At 44.7% G+C, this 16,918-nt stretch overlaps 1 protein-coding gene across 2 annotated transcripts in view; it reads left to right on the top strand.

Annotated features, from left to right (window-relative positions):
* The window catches only part of antxr2a (ANTXR cell adhesion molecule 2a), a 100,607-nt gene extending 83,967 nt beyond the window's left edge, over positions 1 to 16,640 (top strand). For both annotated transcript variants that reach the window (XM_061730674.1, XM_061730673.1), the window contains one exon: positions 14,199 to 16,640. In XM_061730674.1, coding sequence (XP_061586658.1) covers positions 14,199 to 14,237 — 39 coding nt within the window. In that variant the 3' untranslated portion in view covers positions 14,238 to 16,640. The remainder of the gene's footprint in view (positions 1 to 14,198) is intronic.
* The last annotated feature ends 278 nt before the right edge of the window (positions 16,641 to 16,918 follow it).

The raw sequence follows: 16,918 nt of genomic DNA, 5'->3' as shown, positions 1-16,918 counted from the left end.
GCTTGCCAGCCTCTCGTGGACCCGGGTGGGAAGGTAGCCGGCTATCTGCGGCTATCTGCGGCTACGGTGTGGCGTACGAACCGGCTCCTCCAGAGCGTCTCTGGAGTGGGTTGACTTGGACGAGGCCTGTCTGAATCCCTTCAACACATATCAGCCTGAGAACAATCTCTCCTCTGTCTGATCCTGCTGGCGCGGCTCCACGCCGGTCCTCCCACGGTCTCCCTCACTTATGATTATTTCATCAGTTTAAATTCTTCATGCCGCATCGCCGTGGCGCCGGCCCCGCTACAGCAGAGCGGTGCGTTGGCCATGCAGTACATTCACACTACAGTTATTTGGACGGCGCTCCGGCGTGGCTCCGTCCCGGTCCCTCGGTTGGATTCTGCTCGTCCATTAGTGCCATCTGTGCCTTCGTGCGCCGTCTGTGATGGCCCCGTCGACGCCAAAACGATTGGCATTTGTCTGGAACAACCAGAGGGACGGTGCCCAGAGCATTTAGCTGCCAATGATGTGCACTTACTCTGACAAAACCAGAGAGGGCGGAGGGCTGGGAGGGTGGGTGCAGGAGGCTCAGGCAGGAAACAGCTGTACCTACAGTCCTGCTGCTCCCACGTTCAAGCTTCGGTCCGTGCCACTTATCCCTGCAGAAACAGGGATGCATCACTCAACCTCCACCTGATTTCCTGTTTTGTGGGATCCTTTCGTTCGATGATGACACACAGCGTTTTCGAGATGAGCAGCATGGCCGTCTAGAAGTGAGATGTAATCAGGCGATTGGGACTTCACCCTAAAGTCTTCTTAAAGATTCTCTGCATCTGGAGTTAGCCACTCAGAAGGAAGCTTCGAGGGATTTAACCCTTTACCCTGAATGATCTCAACTTTATGCAAATGAGCAGCGGCGACGCCGAGGCAGCGTCCAGTCACAGACCGGGATTCCCGAAGCAAGAAGCCTCAATGCAGATTGTACTTTTCATGTACAAACAAACGTCATTCACATGAGTACATGAGCAGAGCTGTGCACCTGAACTCTGCTCAAGTGAAACACGTAACTGATGGTTGAGGAGCTGGATGGTCTGAACGATTTTATTTGCTACATCGATCCAACGCAAAATAATTAAAAACCGTGCTTATTAATCACAAAACACAGTTTAAACAATATGACCAAATCCGCTACGACCCGGTGTGTGAGTGTTCAGTGTTTGTGACAGACTGCAGCTTCACCGGGACCAACGGTTGCTGTTGATCCGGGGACCAACCTTTTAAAGGGAGCATCAAACTCACTCTTATCTACACGGAAATACCGCTAAAATATAAAGAAGGCTTCCCAAAGTGTGATTCATGGTGAAATAGGAAACTGAAGATGTGCACGCTATATATAGATATGTGTAGGCTACTGTATATACACTTTGTTCCCTCCAGTTCTGCAGCGCAGCTTGAAAGCCCCGCCCACTGCAGGTTTCGACAGTACATGCAGCTTTCAGTGTGAATCCACCAAGCAGCGCGATGCAGGCGTCAGGCGATTTTTGACGCTTTCAGTGTAAAACCAGCATTATGATCGGCTGGAGCGCCGGCGCTCCCGTTTGCATATTGATTTTCAAAACGTATGTACAACTACAACCAAATAAAACAGAGCAATAATTCTTTCTGCATGTTAAACAGGAAGAGTTTCACTTACATATCCTGCATTTAGTGTCTCAGAGTTTTAATCCATTAAATTGTTTGGAAAAATCACATAATAATCCAGTAAAATTGCCGAAATCTCCATAATTGATTCGCAGGTTATTTATAGATCCGGTACGTTCACAGCACGTCCTAAGTTGACATGCATTGACACGTACATCATCACGTTGTCAGCGTGTCATCAGGTTGGATTTTTTCACACCACTTCCCGCGAAAAGGCAGGTGACATCATTCCCCAGGAAACTAGTTGCTTTGAATTTGCGCTCTTCGTGTTTTTTATCAGATATTTTCACGAAAGATTATTCAGCGACAACACACACACACCATACACGCACTACACACTCACTATACAAGCCCACACACACGCACATAACGGATTACCATGAGCGAAGTTTTGGAACTGAGTTCAGCGCCGAATGAAGACGCGATATTTAAACGCGATATATAAAATAATATATCTGAAAAACTAAAGTATGAATTCATTCCAGATAGACTTCCTGTGGTTTGAAAGGCTTCTGTGTTACTTTTTTCCGTTGACAGTTTTGAGGGATCTAGCTGTGGGATTTCTGTATTTAGAAAAATATGTGTAAAATTAAAAAACGATTTTCATTTTTTTGGTAGTTATTTGCACCTTTTAGCAATTTATTTAGTTAGTATGGACTTGTAACATACAGATTATTAAAGATTGGCTTATATGGCTTGTTTTGATGCATAGCAAATAAAAATACTCCATAAAATGGCAGTATAGCATGCAGAAATGTAAAAATATGCTAAGGCGGACTTGTTCTATGGTAGGTTATAAAGGGTTAAGGTGGCACGGACATCAATCTTGGGATTTTATTATAAAAAACCATGTATGCTTGTATTGAATTTTTGTGTGGGGGGCAGTTACATAACAGCTGGTGTATCTTAAGGCTGGAAAAGTCATGTGAAGCTTAAAAAAAGGAGGAAAAAGCAGCTTTGGAAGGATAGATGGATTTTTTTTTTCCTGTTGCTCATGAGTCACACGGGCAACAGCTGGAGTAGATCCCCGTCCCTCCGTGCCCCCCGACTCCTCCAGCTCCACTAGGGACCACTGAGGCACTTCCAGACCAGTGAGAGACGCAGACTCCACAGTAAGTCCCGGGTTGTCCCTGATGCCGTCCGTCTGATGGGACGTGTTGGAGGAACGTCCTCTGAAAAGTATCCATCGTTTGTTCCTGATTCCTCCAAGCTTCAGTATATGTCCCTATTTAAGGTGTTTTGCACTTCTTGTCATGCACTGAACTGGCGCAGCGAATCAAAACACATGAATGGAACTTTTGCCGTTTTTAGCTCAGCTGGTCCACCTAAAGGTGTGGAGGGGAAAGATTTATTCCTGCCCGGTCTCTTGGTCGGTTGCTCTGGTTTTCTCCTTTGTCATATTTGTCAACCTTGACTCTCTTGCTCACCTCTGCCTTCTGCACAGGACAACGTTGATTTTGTTGGGTTTTTTTTAAACCTGATGTCGATTTGAAACAAGCATCTGAAGTCAGCTGGGAGTCTACTTCTTACATCTATGAAAGCAAAGTATCTTTGGCCAAAACATGGCCCATATCTGTTGTTTTCTTTGGCCCTGACTGACAGCGTGTGTGGCTGCTTCATCTCTTCACCACATTTCCATCTGACCATCTGACCTGGCCCTCGCAGTACCTGCTGTATCCAATGTCAAGGCTGGCTTTTTGAAATCTAGTCAACATCTGGTTCATGCAACAGGTACCGAAACCCGAGTTTGCCCCAGTTTTAGACCTCTAGGACACATCCGGTCCACGTAGGAGTAGCCCAGATTAGGCCTGGGTTAGACCCAGATTAGGCCCAGATTAGGCCCAGATCCGTCTGCTATCAGGGTTAGCTCGTTTTTCTGGAAAACTCGTCCAATTTAGTTTTAAAGCCGACCGACCATATTTAGCTGACCGACCACCGCAAAGTCCAGTACACCCTCCCGTTGACTCGTTCCCGTCGATCTGAATACATTGCCTCGTCCGTCAGTCTGGCTGGATGTAGCGCCATCTAGCTGTGTGCACTCTGATCTATCAGGCTGAAAGATTACATTTGATTTTATATTTCACAACTAAGTAAAATCAGTCCAGTAAATAATCACAATTCACTGACCGTAGATTTAAGGTACTGAACCGCTTGACTACAAGTCCCTGAGCACCTGAAGAGAGAAAGGAGAAACGGTTTGGTCTTAATTATCCAGTCTGAATCATATCAAATTTCCGAAATTTCCTTTATTCCGAAAATGAAAAATCATTTTTGCTAATCCATTTTAATTTGAATTATGGTGCAGAATTGCTTCCATAGCATCATTCCATGTCCACATGAGGCGAGGACATAAACCTGTACAGATGAGATCCCCGATGCTAAAGGAAACTTGCGCAAGAGAAAAGAGGCAAGTTTTAGCCGTCGTGGGGCAGTTCCAGACTAAACCGACACACCAGAGCGATGACTGTTTCTGAACGGCGAGGAGACGACGGGCCGAGGAATATGACCTCCTTTTTCTCTGTTCTGGTGAAATCGTGTCCAGGCTGCCGTAGACGAGAGCCAGCGAGCCGCTGACAGTCTGCAGACCATATGTTGCTGCCTGCTCGTCTAACTTTTTCCTGCAAGCTGTCGCTCACTCCCTCTCTGCTCTGGGGTCGCTAGAGTTGCCGTCAGAGCCCGACTTCCCATCATTCAATTCAATTCAATTTTATTTATATAGCGTCTAATACAACAAAAATTGTCTCTAGACGCTTTCCAGAGACCCATACCCAGAACATGACCCCCGAGCAGTTATCACATAAACAATGGCAGGTAAAAACTCCCCTAGTGGGAGAAAAACCTTAAGCCAAACAGTGGCAAGGAAAAACTCCCCATCATCCATCTACGTCCATGATGGTGTTCATGGAGATGCCTGTTTTTTTTTATCATTTGGTTGGCAAATCTTTGTTTTTGCTTATAAATAAATGCCAGTAACTTCTTAAACAGTGTCTCCCAACCTGGGGTCCCGGCCCCCCCTGGGGGGGCGCCAGAGATCTCTGGGGGGCGCGAAACTTTGTCTGCTTTGAAATTATGCAGTTGTAAAAATTATATTTGCGAATTAATCATTCATAAGACATTGTTAGGAATGATTTATGAACGTCTTGAATATTTTTTGTGTTTTTTATACACTGGTGACAAACACAGGAAATTATTTCATTCCTTATTATTATATCATTACTCAACATTTAATCTACTCCGAAAGGTTGTTAAAAGAAAAATGTAAAAAAAATGTTGGTCTCATATTAAAAGAGACATTTTTCAGAAATATTTTTATGTCCTTTTATGTCCTTTTATGCGTATTTTATACATTGGTGACATTGGAGAAAAACAAAGTCATACAGTATGTATACAGAGTAAACGAAAGAGAAATGTATCAAAAAAACATAATTACCGGTAATGTAAATTTTTTCAATTAAAGACTATTTTGGTGCTAATACATAAGGGTGGGGGGGCTGGCTGATCTTAGACACAAGTAGGTCCAAGGAAAAAAGGTTGGGAACCACTGTTCTAAAACATACACAGCAAAATGTTTACATAACTTAGTTCTGGCACAAAAAGATGATTTGAAAAACGCTATGAAGTATTAAGTTCATCCCCACCTTCAGGGTGACACGCAAGACACGGTCAGGTAGCAGTATCCACTTTGGATCTCCCTAACACGATGGATGGATGGATGGATGGATGGATGGATGGATGGATGGATGGATGGATGGATGGATGGATGGATGGATGGATGGATGGATGGATGGATGGATGGATGGATGGATGGATGGATGGATGGATGGATGGATGGATGGATGAGATAGATAGATGGAAAGATGGACAGATAGACAGACAGACACTTTATTAATCCCAAGGGAATGAATGGGAGCAGATCTCTCCATCGGGCTCCAAACTCCACCAGAAACCGTCTAACCAGTACGGCGGAGACTCATACCGGCACCCTCTGCTACACGTATCTGCATTTACACAAACGTAGGACGGATATTCAGCGCAGATGGAAACTTGTGTCTACTTAGGAACTGGGGAAAAAAAATCTTCCTGAAGCGAAACATATTTTCCAGGATTTTCCAAGATATCTGCTAAACTCCACAGCGGGGGGGAGGGGTTCTTCCTTCCCCTGATGCACCTTCTGTGCTTGTATAATCTTTATTCATCTCTTTACAATCCGTAGCGATGCCCGAGTTGTCAGCGAGCGCCACTTCTTTGGCCGAGTCTCAGGTGGCTCCGATTTCCCAGCAGGCCAGATGGCAGCGCTGTGTGGGCAGCGAGTGTGTGGACGAGCGGCGGCGGAGGAGAGGGCCAGCAGCCTCGCAGAGGGGCGGCTCACCCCCACGCTCCGTCCTCGTGCAGTGGTGCCTCTCCCCCCAACTTGAACTTTTAATGTGTTCAATATGCGGCCGAGGCCTCGGAGCAGAGCAGAGCACATGTCTGGCGGCGGGGCCGTCGCACGCAGGGGCTGATCCCAGTTTGGGCTGCAGTTATGTGCTGAGTTTATCTGCATTTTCTGAGTATATTTGAATTTCAACAAAATCTAGTGTTGCATCAATTGTATATCTACTCAGAATTTTTACTTGATTGTTGTTTTCTCGAGCCACCTCTCTCCGGTTTAACGGTAGTTGACCCTTTTCTCAAGCCCCGCCCCCGTTGCCAGGTTGGACAAAACTGTCATCTCTCCCGTCCACTTCCGTTGTAAAAACGGGGTTTTACATCACTTTATTTCTAATTATTGGACCAAAGAAAATCAACAGCAACTGGATATAAATAAAAAGGGATACTTCAGGTACCGTGTAGTGAGTTTAAAAAACGAGATATTTGATGAGTTTAGCTGATAGCACGGTGGACGGTGTGGCCGTCCACGTAGCTTGGTTTTGGTATGAAATGTATTCCTGTGATTCTCTCTGGGTAGCTGGCGTCACTTTTACAACTTTTACACACCTCTTAACCATTTTAAGATAAATAAATAAACGCGTTTGCGGTTATAGCTATGGGTTATAGCTGCTGCCGAGCCGACTTTGTTTTGGAAGTACGGATTGGATTTCTGCCAGTTTGGAGATAAAAATATGCTGCACCCTCACGACACGTGTTAATTTTAAAAATGGTCCAGTGATTTAAATTTCAATACAAGTCAAATCAAAACTAGGCTTTTTCCATTGATGTGAACGAGCGTTTGGTCCAATATTCTGACCCGGATGTAGCAACAGAAAATGATGGTTCTGATTGGTCAGTCAGGGACCAATCAGAAGGCTGACAAAGGCTCAATTAAACTCTCTCAACTCCTAATTCACAACTGATGCGTCCTATTCACGAAAAATGCATGAAAGTGATGACAGCTATAAATGCCATAGACTCCAATGCAGCCATCACCTAAGCCACACCCCTAACTATGCTCGCATTTGGAGCTTTATATCAGCCTCTGGATCAAGCGTTCTGCACATCTGCACACACGCTCACAACAACACATTGAATGAATATTTTTCCTTCCAACACACTGTTTGAATGTTTGAATCGTGACGGATGCATTTTGCAGTCATCCTGTTGCTGTTGGGTTAAGTAAACCCCAGATTAACTAAGCTACAGTAAAGGCAGCAAAGCACCAATGTGGAAAAAAGTCTCTCTTCTGGTAATAAAATCTTTCAAAGCCTGAAGCTTATCACTGCAAAAATAAGCATCTTGCAACTGGATTACAACTCTCGTGCTTGCAAGTGTTCTGGCGCTGCAGCCCAGATGGGAGATTCCTCTTCTAACCCCGACGTTTCTGTCTTTGATATTACAAATGTGACGCTATATACAGTCAATTAATTCCCCGAGCCGATCCAAACACGTGGAGAGGAGCTGGTACACCATCAGCTGTGTTTATTTCCTGGTATTTGGAGACTCGCTGAGAACTTGTTGTGAGTGTTAAGAGACAGGAGCTGCCTGATTTGTTTAGCTCTCAAATCATAAATGACTTCTTTATCAATCTATCTATCTATCTATCCATCTATCTATCTATCCATCCATCCATCTACCCACTAAAACGTTGAGGGTCAGCCTGTTGGGCCGTCATGTTAGCCTGCCCACCCGAGTCCTGCAGCTCAGGAAATAGAAAAGTGTCACAGTTTGTAGCTGAGTTTGGTGTATTGTAATGTTTCCAAGGAAACATCCTGGCACTTACCTACCACTTCCCTTTTAAAATAGATCCACTGCCCTTTTTAAAAAATAAAATCTCCAGGAAAAAGCGCAGTTTTGTCACTGCTATCAGTTCCCCGAATCTCCAGAGAGCTCTGGGGGGAATGAAGTGGCTGTAGGTGTGAACACTGGGAGAGGATCGGAGTCACACATCCAAGCCCACACTGCCGTTCACTTCTGGAGCTCTGCCTCCGGTTACGAGCCAGCAGCCCGGGTGACAAACATGTCGCCTGAGCGCTGGGCAAACGTACACCTCCGCGGCTTCTCAGCTTGTGTCAGTGGGCCGGACCGGAGCCGCTCTTGTCTTCTCTCGTCTTCTCTCGTCTTCTCTCGTCTCAAGATATTTTACACAAAAAGTTCAAGTTTATTATTATTAAATCAACATTAATTAATTATTTGAGATGTGTATTGTCTAAAGAGCACTTATCAATTGAAAGAAGTCTGAATTTGGAGTGTTATTGCCTGAAATCAGCTTGGGTTGCCAGGTTGGATCTCTCGGGTTATTGGGGACTGATGCCATTTTATAATCAGTTTAATTTGAATTTAAGATTCTATATATTTCCATTTACTTCTGCGGGAGATCACCTGAATGTGTTTCTTTTACTCTCCCTGATTCTTCCTCTGTGAAGTCAGGTAAAGTTCTGTTAAATGTTTGATCGATTCCCTTCAGCTGGTTTTCTTGTTCTGGTGTCGAAATAAAAGTAAATTATACTTTATTTTTTCTGCTCATCCCATGTCTGTTTTACGCCTTTCGGTTTTACTTTATTACTTTCAATTATTAAGCAGTTAAAAGGCAGTGAGAGTGGGACTACCTAAAAAACACATTCAGAAAAATCAACATTAATGTATTATTTGCGATGTATATTGATGTATATAAGGAGCACTTATCAACTGGAATAAGTCTGAATTCTGAGCTCGGGTTGCCAGGTTGGGCCTCTCTGGTTATTAGGGACTGATGCCATTTTATAATCAGTTTAATTTGAATTTAAAATTCAATATATTTCCATTTACTTCTGGGGAAAGTCAGTGGAGTGTCGATAATGAACCTTATTAATCACAGTCTTCATTTAGAGGGTGACGCCTCCCTCTGACCCTCCTCCTCCTCTCGTCTCTTCACCTCTCCATCTCGCCACCTGACTCATGCACCCGTCTATCTGCCGTCACGCTGCCGTCCGTCTGATGAGATCTCACTGTCGTTTCTGGGCTGACACATTCAGACCGCTGCTCTGCCGCTCCCGGGGGCGGGGGGTGGGGGCGCAGGTGGGCTCTCCGTCTCTCCGGCACGGCCCGGTTACAAGGCGGCGCCGCCTGCCAAGCCGGGCCCCGCTGGAATGGGCTTTACCGTATACACCTGCTGCGCCCGTCGCACCAGGCTGCCGTCCCGCCACCACTGAGAGCCCCTCTTCCCTCTCCGATCTCCCCCACCCCGCCACCCCCCCCCGGCGCCGTAAAACCCAGAAAATCCACTGAACTTAGCTGATCTGATGGCCGCAGCCAAAACAGCATCTGATGTGCCTTATTTGTTGACTGTGCGAGATTAGTCGCAGAGGGTACACGTCGAGGGGCTTACCACGCCGAGACGGAGCCGAGCCCCCGCTCCTCCACCAAATACCCACCAGCCTTGCCAAATAATGAGAGACGGAGTCTTCTCCAGCTTGTCTAAAGCCCTCATCGCAGTCGGGCCCGTGCACGCTCGTGCTCCCGAGCCAGACTGCAGGGCAGATACAGTAGGAGCTCTGCAGCAGGGGAGACGGCCTCCGCCCAGCCGCCGGCTCTGGCGCCCTGTCCTGGTCAATCTTGGCCCTTGTTTCTCTGCTTTTGTTTTCTGGAGGAAGGGCAGCGAGCAGGTTTGCAGCTCTGTCTCTAATTCAGATGCTGCGCCAGATCCAAACCAACCCTGAAACCACAGTCACTAGGTCTGTGTTGAAAAAATCGATTTTCCGATTCTAAATCAATTTTCATATTAATTCCTAAAAATCGATTTGTATGTCTAAAGATCGATTTTTTTTTTTTCATCATTACATTACAACTTTTGGTATTTTTTTGTTTATGTCCAAAAAAGGAATGTTTTGTTGGACAGGAGAATAACTGGTGCCATGTTTTTGCCTTTAAATATCTTTAAAGGGATAAAAACATTAAGGTTTTCAGTTATAATTGCATGAATTGTCCATATTTCATTACTTTATATACTGTCTTGGGGTTACATTTGCATAAAATGCTAAAGACCAAATTCTCGGAAATTTAAAACCGAAAAAGACAGAAAATGGAAAAAATAAAAACGGAATGTGTTAAAAATAAAAGCGATTTCTTTCGTCCTCTGTTTGCTGCCCTGGATCTGTTTGATAATTCTGCTCCACACGATGTTTCTGAAAGCATTTATATCAGTATTATGGGAGGGGATTGGTCCTTACAGCATCATTAGCTGCCAATACTTGCTGTTGAATCTCAATATTATACTATTATTAATATGCTGCATAACTACACAGTCATATAATTCATGCAACTGCTCAAAAAACAGTTCTAATAACACTAACCCAAATCGACATCGGATCGAATCAAATCTTGACATTTGAATCGATCCCCAGCCCTGACACTCACATCCGTGATTCTGTTTTTAAATTGTAATAATATCAGATTTTCCTGTGTAGTTTGTCACTTTGATCAGTGATTTAATCAACCTTAAGTTGATGGATCTTTCTGACAGGTCGGCTTTAATCCGCAATATACAGATGGTACCCTCCCTTGAAGGAAAGAAACACCCACAAGGGTTACTGGAAAACCTTAAAAACGGACAAAAGTAAATAGTAATTTACTGAAAATGGACCAGACATCGTGTTTGAATTATGGTTCAACAGAATTATTAAGAAAACAAACTCCTATTGGGAAAATGGGTCGGTACACCTGGAAAAGGTGTAAAACAATGTGACCGTATTCAGAAGTTTAAGGTGCACAGGACTGAGTTCAGCCTCCCGAGACCCTATTAAGGTCCAGGTCCATCATTGTTGGATCACACCGTCCATCATTGCTGGAACCAAACCGTGGACCACCGAGACCGAGGAGTCCACAGAGCTTCTGGGAGAAAACCTTGAGATGCAAAATTGAAGCCTTCAAAAAGAAAGAAGAAGAAGAAGAATACTGTAGCTATGAAACACAGAGGAGGCTCGGTTCTGTTCTGGAGCTGCTTTGCTGCATCAGGTACCGCCTGAATCTGAGCAGCCAAAACAAACTCCTACGACTGTCGTGGTACGCTGGAGCCAAACAGCTCGTCCAACAGGATCATGGCCTGAAACAGACAACGAGAACCCGCCAAGACCGACTCAGAACCAAATTTTAGACTACTCCCTCTATGAATACATTTAATCCCGATTAAACGGCTGGTTTGGTTGCACGTGCACGTAGACGAGGGGGTAGATGCGAGTCTGTGGACGTGACAGTTGTGGCGATCGTTTAACAACATGGCGACGTATTTCAGAAATTGATAAATGTGACGCAGCTAAATTACCGGAGCAGCTCAAAATAAAACACAACCTAGTGTCATGCAGGTGTGTCGCGTCAAGATGTGCCGCTTTAGACGACTGAGGTGGGAGTCATGGCCAGCGGAGGAACCGTCAGAGGGGTCAGTCGTGTCTCGGTACACCAGGGTGCATCTCATCGAGATGAAGGGGCCCTTAAAGTCACTGCTCGGAAAACATCCCACTAAAGTTGCTTTCGTCAACGAAAATTATGACTAACTATTGTCGTTAACAAACCATTATCACCAGAAGAAAAGACGCAACGAAAATGCTGGTCATGTGACGATAACGATAATTAAATATATAATGCAATATCGTAGAGGAATAAAAACAAGACTGAAATGTAGATTACAAAATAAAAACTCTGCTAAAATGTGTCTTCATTTTCGTTGACCAAAACGAAACAAAATGTTCTAACAAAGATCCTTAACATCCATGTTTTAAGTAGTTTCCTCTGGTTTAGTTCTGTTGCTGGGTGACGTCACATCCTCAATCCCAGTCGTGGCCCGCGAGGAATCAGATCCAGAAGATGCAGCTGCAGGTTAGAGGCTGATGCCGTTAACGCAGAGCTCTAGGTTCACGTCAATTAAAGGAGCCGTCTGTAAGAAATGGCCAAAACTGGTACTGCAGTCACTTTCAAAATATTGTTGAGCGGCGTGTACCCTCCCCCTCCTCCCCCCGACCAGAGGTTGCCAGGTAGGCTGCAGAATGCAGCAGGAACGTAGGCTGCCATGGCTGCGATAATTAGAGCCGAGCTGGCAACCCGGATGCCGAAACAATACTGACTTGGTGATTGGGAGATAGGTGGAGGGTGGAGCTTCAGAAACAATACTGACTTGGTGATTGGGAGATAGGTGGAGGGTGGAGCTTCAGGCCAAAACAAAAAATGACAACATAAACATCAGTTGAGGGCTGCAACTCCTCTTTTTAAACGGGAATATCCTGGCTTGAGTGCTGTTGTCAGTGACATAAGTATTTGAAATGAACATGATTTTTAAATGTCTGTTGACATATCGGGGTCATTTTATGATTCGTTTTATTATTGCTCTTACATACAGCTCCTTTAAAAACAAAGTTAAATAGAGAAAGGGACCGATGGCCGGCCATGCGGGGATCTTCTCTGGGGCTGGGAGAAGAAGAAGAGACTATCTTTGGACATCTTTGGAAAACCCAATGTGTCGTCGAAAAAGAAAAAGATGGGGAGAAATGCGGAAAAATAAATATCTTGTAAACTCAAATTAGTGCGTCTTTTGTATCTGGAATGAATGTATTCTTGAGTCATTAAGGTAACAATAATATAATAATAAGATAACCTTGTTTGAATTGTAAAATGGGTTTGACTAAATACAATCTTAGACTAAAATGGTCCTGGACAATTCTGACTAAAATAAGACTAAAATGCTCAGACTTTAGTCCTCCTTCATGCATACTGACTGTTTTACTTGATTATTTGTTTTATCTTTTGTATTGTGTTTTAATGTCTTTTTGTGTATTTATATAACTTTGTTTTTCATCTTAGCTCCCTCCCCTTACCCCCCTAGGCTGCACTTGTAAATAAGAAGTTTGTTCTTAATTTGCTTGCCTGGTTAAATAAAGGTTAAATAAAAAAAAACAAAAAACTTTCAGTCGACTGAAACTTGACACGACTAAAAGGAGTATGAACGTGACTAAAACTAATAAAAACTAAAACGAGACCCAAAGACTAGACTAAAACTAAAATTGAAACAGGCTGACAAAAACAACACTAGTTGCAGGTGTTGAACACAGCGCTATGATAAAACTTATACATTTGTTTAAAAGCTTCACATGCGAAGGGAGGAGCTTTTAATCCCATCCCGGATGTCAGAGGAGGCTAACGAAATGATATGATTGCAGATTTAAGATCAGCCCTAATTCTCATCATCAGCTGGGGGGCCGTTCAGAATAGTATATTTAACTAAACTAGATTTATGTGCAGGTCGGAGGAGAAACCCACGCTGTAAAACAAGCTGAGAAACTCACATCTGTGCAGACGGATCCGAAAGGAAACGAGTGGGTAATCTGAGCAGCTCAGATATCAACATTCATAAGTGAGAGGATGCGGTCAGAACCCCCCCGAGAAGCACAGATGGATTTAGAGGAGAATAAAGCGCCTTTGTGATGATTTGAGCCTGGTTCCAGTGCTGGGCGGAGCTGCGTGTTGATGCTGAGGATTCGCTGTGCGAGAGCTCCCTCTTGGTGTCAGTCGGCCGACTGTTGCAGAGCAGGCTGCTGCTGCTGCTGCTGCTGCTGCTGCTGCAGAGATGCTCCGACACACAAACACGTGCACGAGCGTATTTATTCTATTCTCCCTGATTCTTCCTCTGATGGATTAAGTTCTGTTCTACATTAAATTCATTATTTGAGATGTTTATTGTCTAAAGAGCACTTATCAATTGGAAGAAGTCTGAATTTTGAGTTTTATTGCCGGAAATCAGCTTGGGTTGCCAGGTTGGATCGCTCTGGTTTATTGGGGACTGATGCCATTTTATAATCAGTTTAATTTGAATTTAAAATTCAATATATTTCAATTTACTTCTGCTGGAGATCACCTGAATGTGTTCGATTCACCTTCAGCTGGTTTTCTTGTTCTGGTGTCGATATAAAAGTAAATTATACTTTATTTTTTCTGCTCATTCCATTTCTGTTTTCACTTTATTACTGTAATTTATTAAGCAGTTAAAATGCTTTTATAATTTTTTTTTCATTCATAACATCTGCAGATGTGAAGAAGAGGAGTTGCTTAATTACATCTGTGTTTTTGTGTCTCTTCAGGGCCGCTGTATTAACTTCAACCGAGCGCCGCCCCAGTAGAGGACAGGAACCGCCGTGCGCCACGACGACTGGTGCTGCTGGTCTTCAGGTTTTTCTAGAGAAGCGTCATCCTGCAGCCAGAACCACTATCCGCTCACTCGGCTTCACCTCCCGATCTTCACGCGGGGTGACATGTTGATATTTGTATTACTTAAGTTATTTACTACCTTTTTTTCTGGGAGGGGGGGGTTTATTTGGATGAAAAGAACTTGTTCGGCTTTCCATGCGCACCAAAGACCCAAAATATTCGGACCATATTGCGCCTTCTGTGAGAAACCCTGTTTCATGGACACAGACGGAAGCTATCTTCAAATAAATAAATAAATAAATGAAAATAACCCGGACGGAGGGGCTGCCTGCCGTCGGCGTGGAAGTGGGGATGATCCCAGCGGGCCTCACAAGTGCAGAAGTCCAGCGCCTCTTGGCGATGTCTCATCCCGACTCGTGTCCAAGTTCCGCGGCGCCGGATGCCCGGCGGCCGCCCTCTGACTGGCTTCCGCTGTCATTTTATCACCGAGAAGTGCACACGCGTGACAAATCGTAGACAGGACGCCCCAAGGTACTGGAAGGCACCGAGACTTTGCCCTTTAGTTTGTTTTTTTTTAAGACACCTTCCTCTCATTATGCACTCGGGACGAGGAAATTAATAGAGCGTTATCCGACCGCAGGACAGCCTCCTGACCGGGACCGTTTCCAGCCCGGTTTGAGGGATTGATGCCTCCCAGACCTTGACATGGCGCTTGGTGTTTTCTGCCCCTGTTTTCCGGAGCAGTCTGCTCCCTGCTCAGTAAGGCGTAGCCCATCACGGCCGATAAACAGGCCCATCAGTTAAGACGTAGGACCCGGGCGGATGCAGCTGTTCCCCTCGCCGCGCCGGCTCAACCCTCCGAGGGCCCGGGTCACAACTCGCCAGTTCTTTGGGCTCCAGAATATCAAAGTTTAATTAAAATAATTAAAGGCAACAGCAAGCAGCAGCCTGTGAAGACTTGGCTGTCTCTTTTTTTATGCCTTTTTGACTTTGAATGACCTATTACCGTGCCACTCGCGGGAAAAAGAGGACACCGCGCCGCCACGACGGTGCGCCACGTCCGAAACGCAAACCCAAAGCAGCGGATGCGACGGACGGATAAGTATTGTTCATTTCCGGAAATTATGCCCCCCCCCACTCCCTCCAGCCCCCAAAAAGCCGGGGAATTATGTTTCTACATATATGCTGGACTTCTCAAGCACGCTGTCATGATGCCAATCCCGGGTGATGTGGTGGCGAGCCTAGGCTCTGTGGGGGGGGTAAGGGGGCAGCAGCTGAGGAAAAAGGCTCGAATGATCCAGTCACTTCGGATACCGTACTTCAGACGCAAAATGGATATTCGAGTCGAAACCTGACAAAGCGTGCCGGCTTTGATGGGAAGCGGTATAGACAATGACCAGTGGCTGGGTCAGTGGGATGTCTCCGCGCAAGCAGGGAAGCTTATCAAATGACACTAAAAATAAGTTCAACCACCATCAAGTTTGAGGGGGGAATGGGCGCGCACGCGCTGCGTTCGGAGGGCGCCAGAGTGCGCGAGACGGGCACCCAACGACGCGCCGCTCTAATTATTCCTTTGTTTCCTCCCTCCGTCCCGATCGGACCGGCATAAATAATTCCAGCTCAAATCCTCGGGGTGCGCCGGTATTTGTGTCTGACTTAAACGCTTTTAGCCTCTTGCATAATTTTCCAGGTTGACATTTAGTACGTCGCCCGGCCGTTTCTGGAAATCTGAGCACTTGGATCTTGTGTTGTCGGCGTCGGAACTACGAGACGGGAACGCTGTTAACCTGAACTAATGAGATATTTACATAGCAGTCACAACACGGCTCGTCCCGGCTGTAACACGTCACCAGCGGGTCCCCCTGCTCACATCAGCGTACCTACGTCTGTACATTTAAAAAAAAAAGAAAATGTTGAATTTTTTATGCCTTTTTGTAAAGTGGTGCTTTGATTTTTTTTTTTTTATTATTATTTTTGTATATTTTCACCTTTTTATTATTTTCATTGCAACTTTTTTTGGAATTCATTTGTTCTCAGTTTTTATTTTTGGCAGCATTTCCACCAAATGTCAGCTTCAGTTTCACTTGCATGCACTATTTTTTTATTGTTTTATTTTATTTTTTGATCAGCTTTTATCATTTTATCCAGGTTGTAGCCTCCTGTATCCACGCGGCACCTTAAAGTTTCAGGTTGGAGTCACAAAAGCTGCACATGTGTGTGCATAACAAACCAAAATATATATATCTGTTTTATTTTTTTATTTTTTTTTCAACTTGTTTAGTTTTTCCCGAGTTTGACACTGTTTTTTTATGTCGTCTATTCCTTTTATTGTTTTACACTGTAATCTTTTGTGTCAAATATACAAACAACAAAGAGCCGAGTGTTTTTGTTTGCTTTGTTTTTCCCTCTCCGAGTCGTTTTAACACGTGCGTGCGCTGGTAGGGGCGCGCATGCTAAAGGCCATCTTTAATTGGGCCCTTACAGATTTATAGGGCCCGACAGGGAACGTGATTATACAGGGAGATTGTGTGTGTGTGTGTGTGTGTGTGTGTGTGTGTGTGTGTGTGTGTGTGTGTGTGTGTGTGTGTGTGTGTGTGTGTGTGTGTGTGTGTGTGTGTGTGTGTGTGTGTGTGTGTGTGTCAGTGTGTATCCT

The sequence above is a fragment of the Cololabis saira genome, chromosome 9, assembly GCF_033807715.1.
Source record: "Cololabis saira isolate AMF1-May2022 chromosome 9, fColSai1.1, whole genome shotgun sequence".
Lineage (NCBI taxonomy): Eukaryota > Metazoa > Chordata > Actinopteri > Beloniformes > Belonidae > Cololabis > Cololabis saira.
Note: the sequence above shows the minus strand (reverse complement) of the source record. Positions and strands in the feature narration are given on the sequence as shown.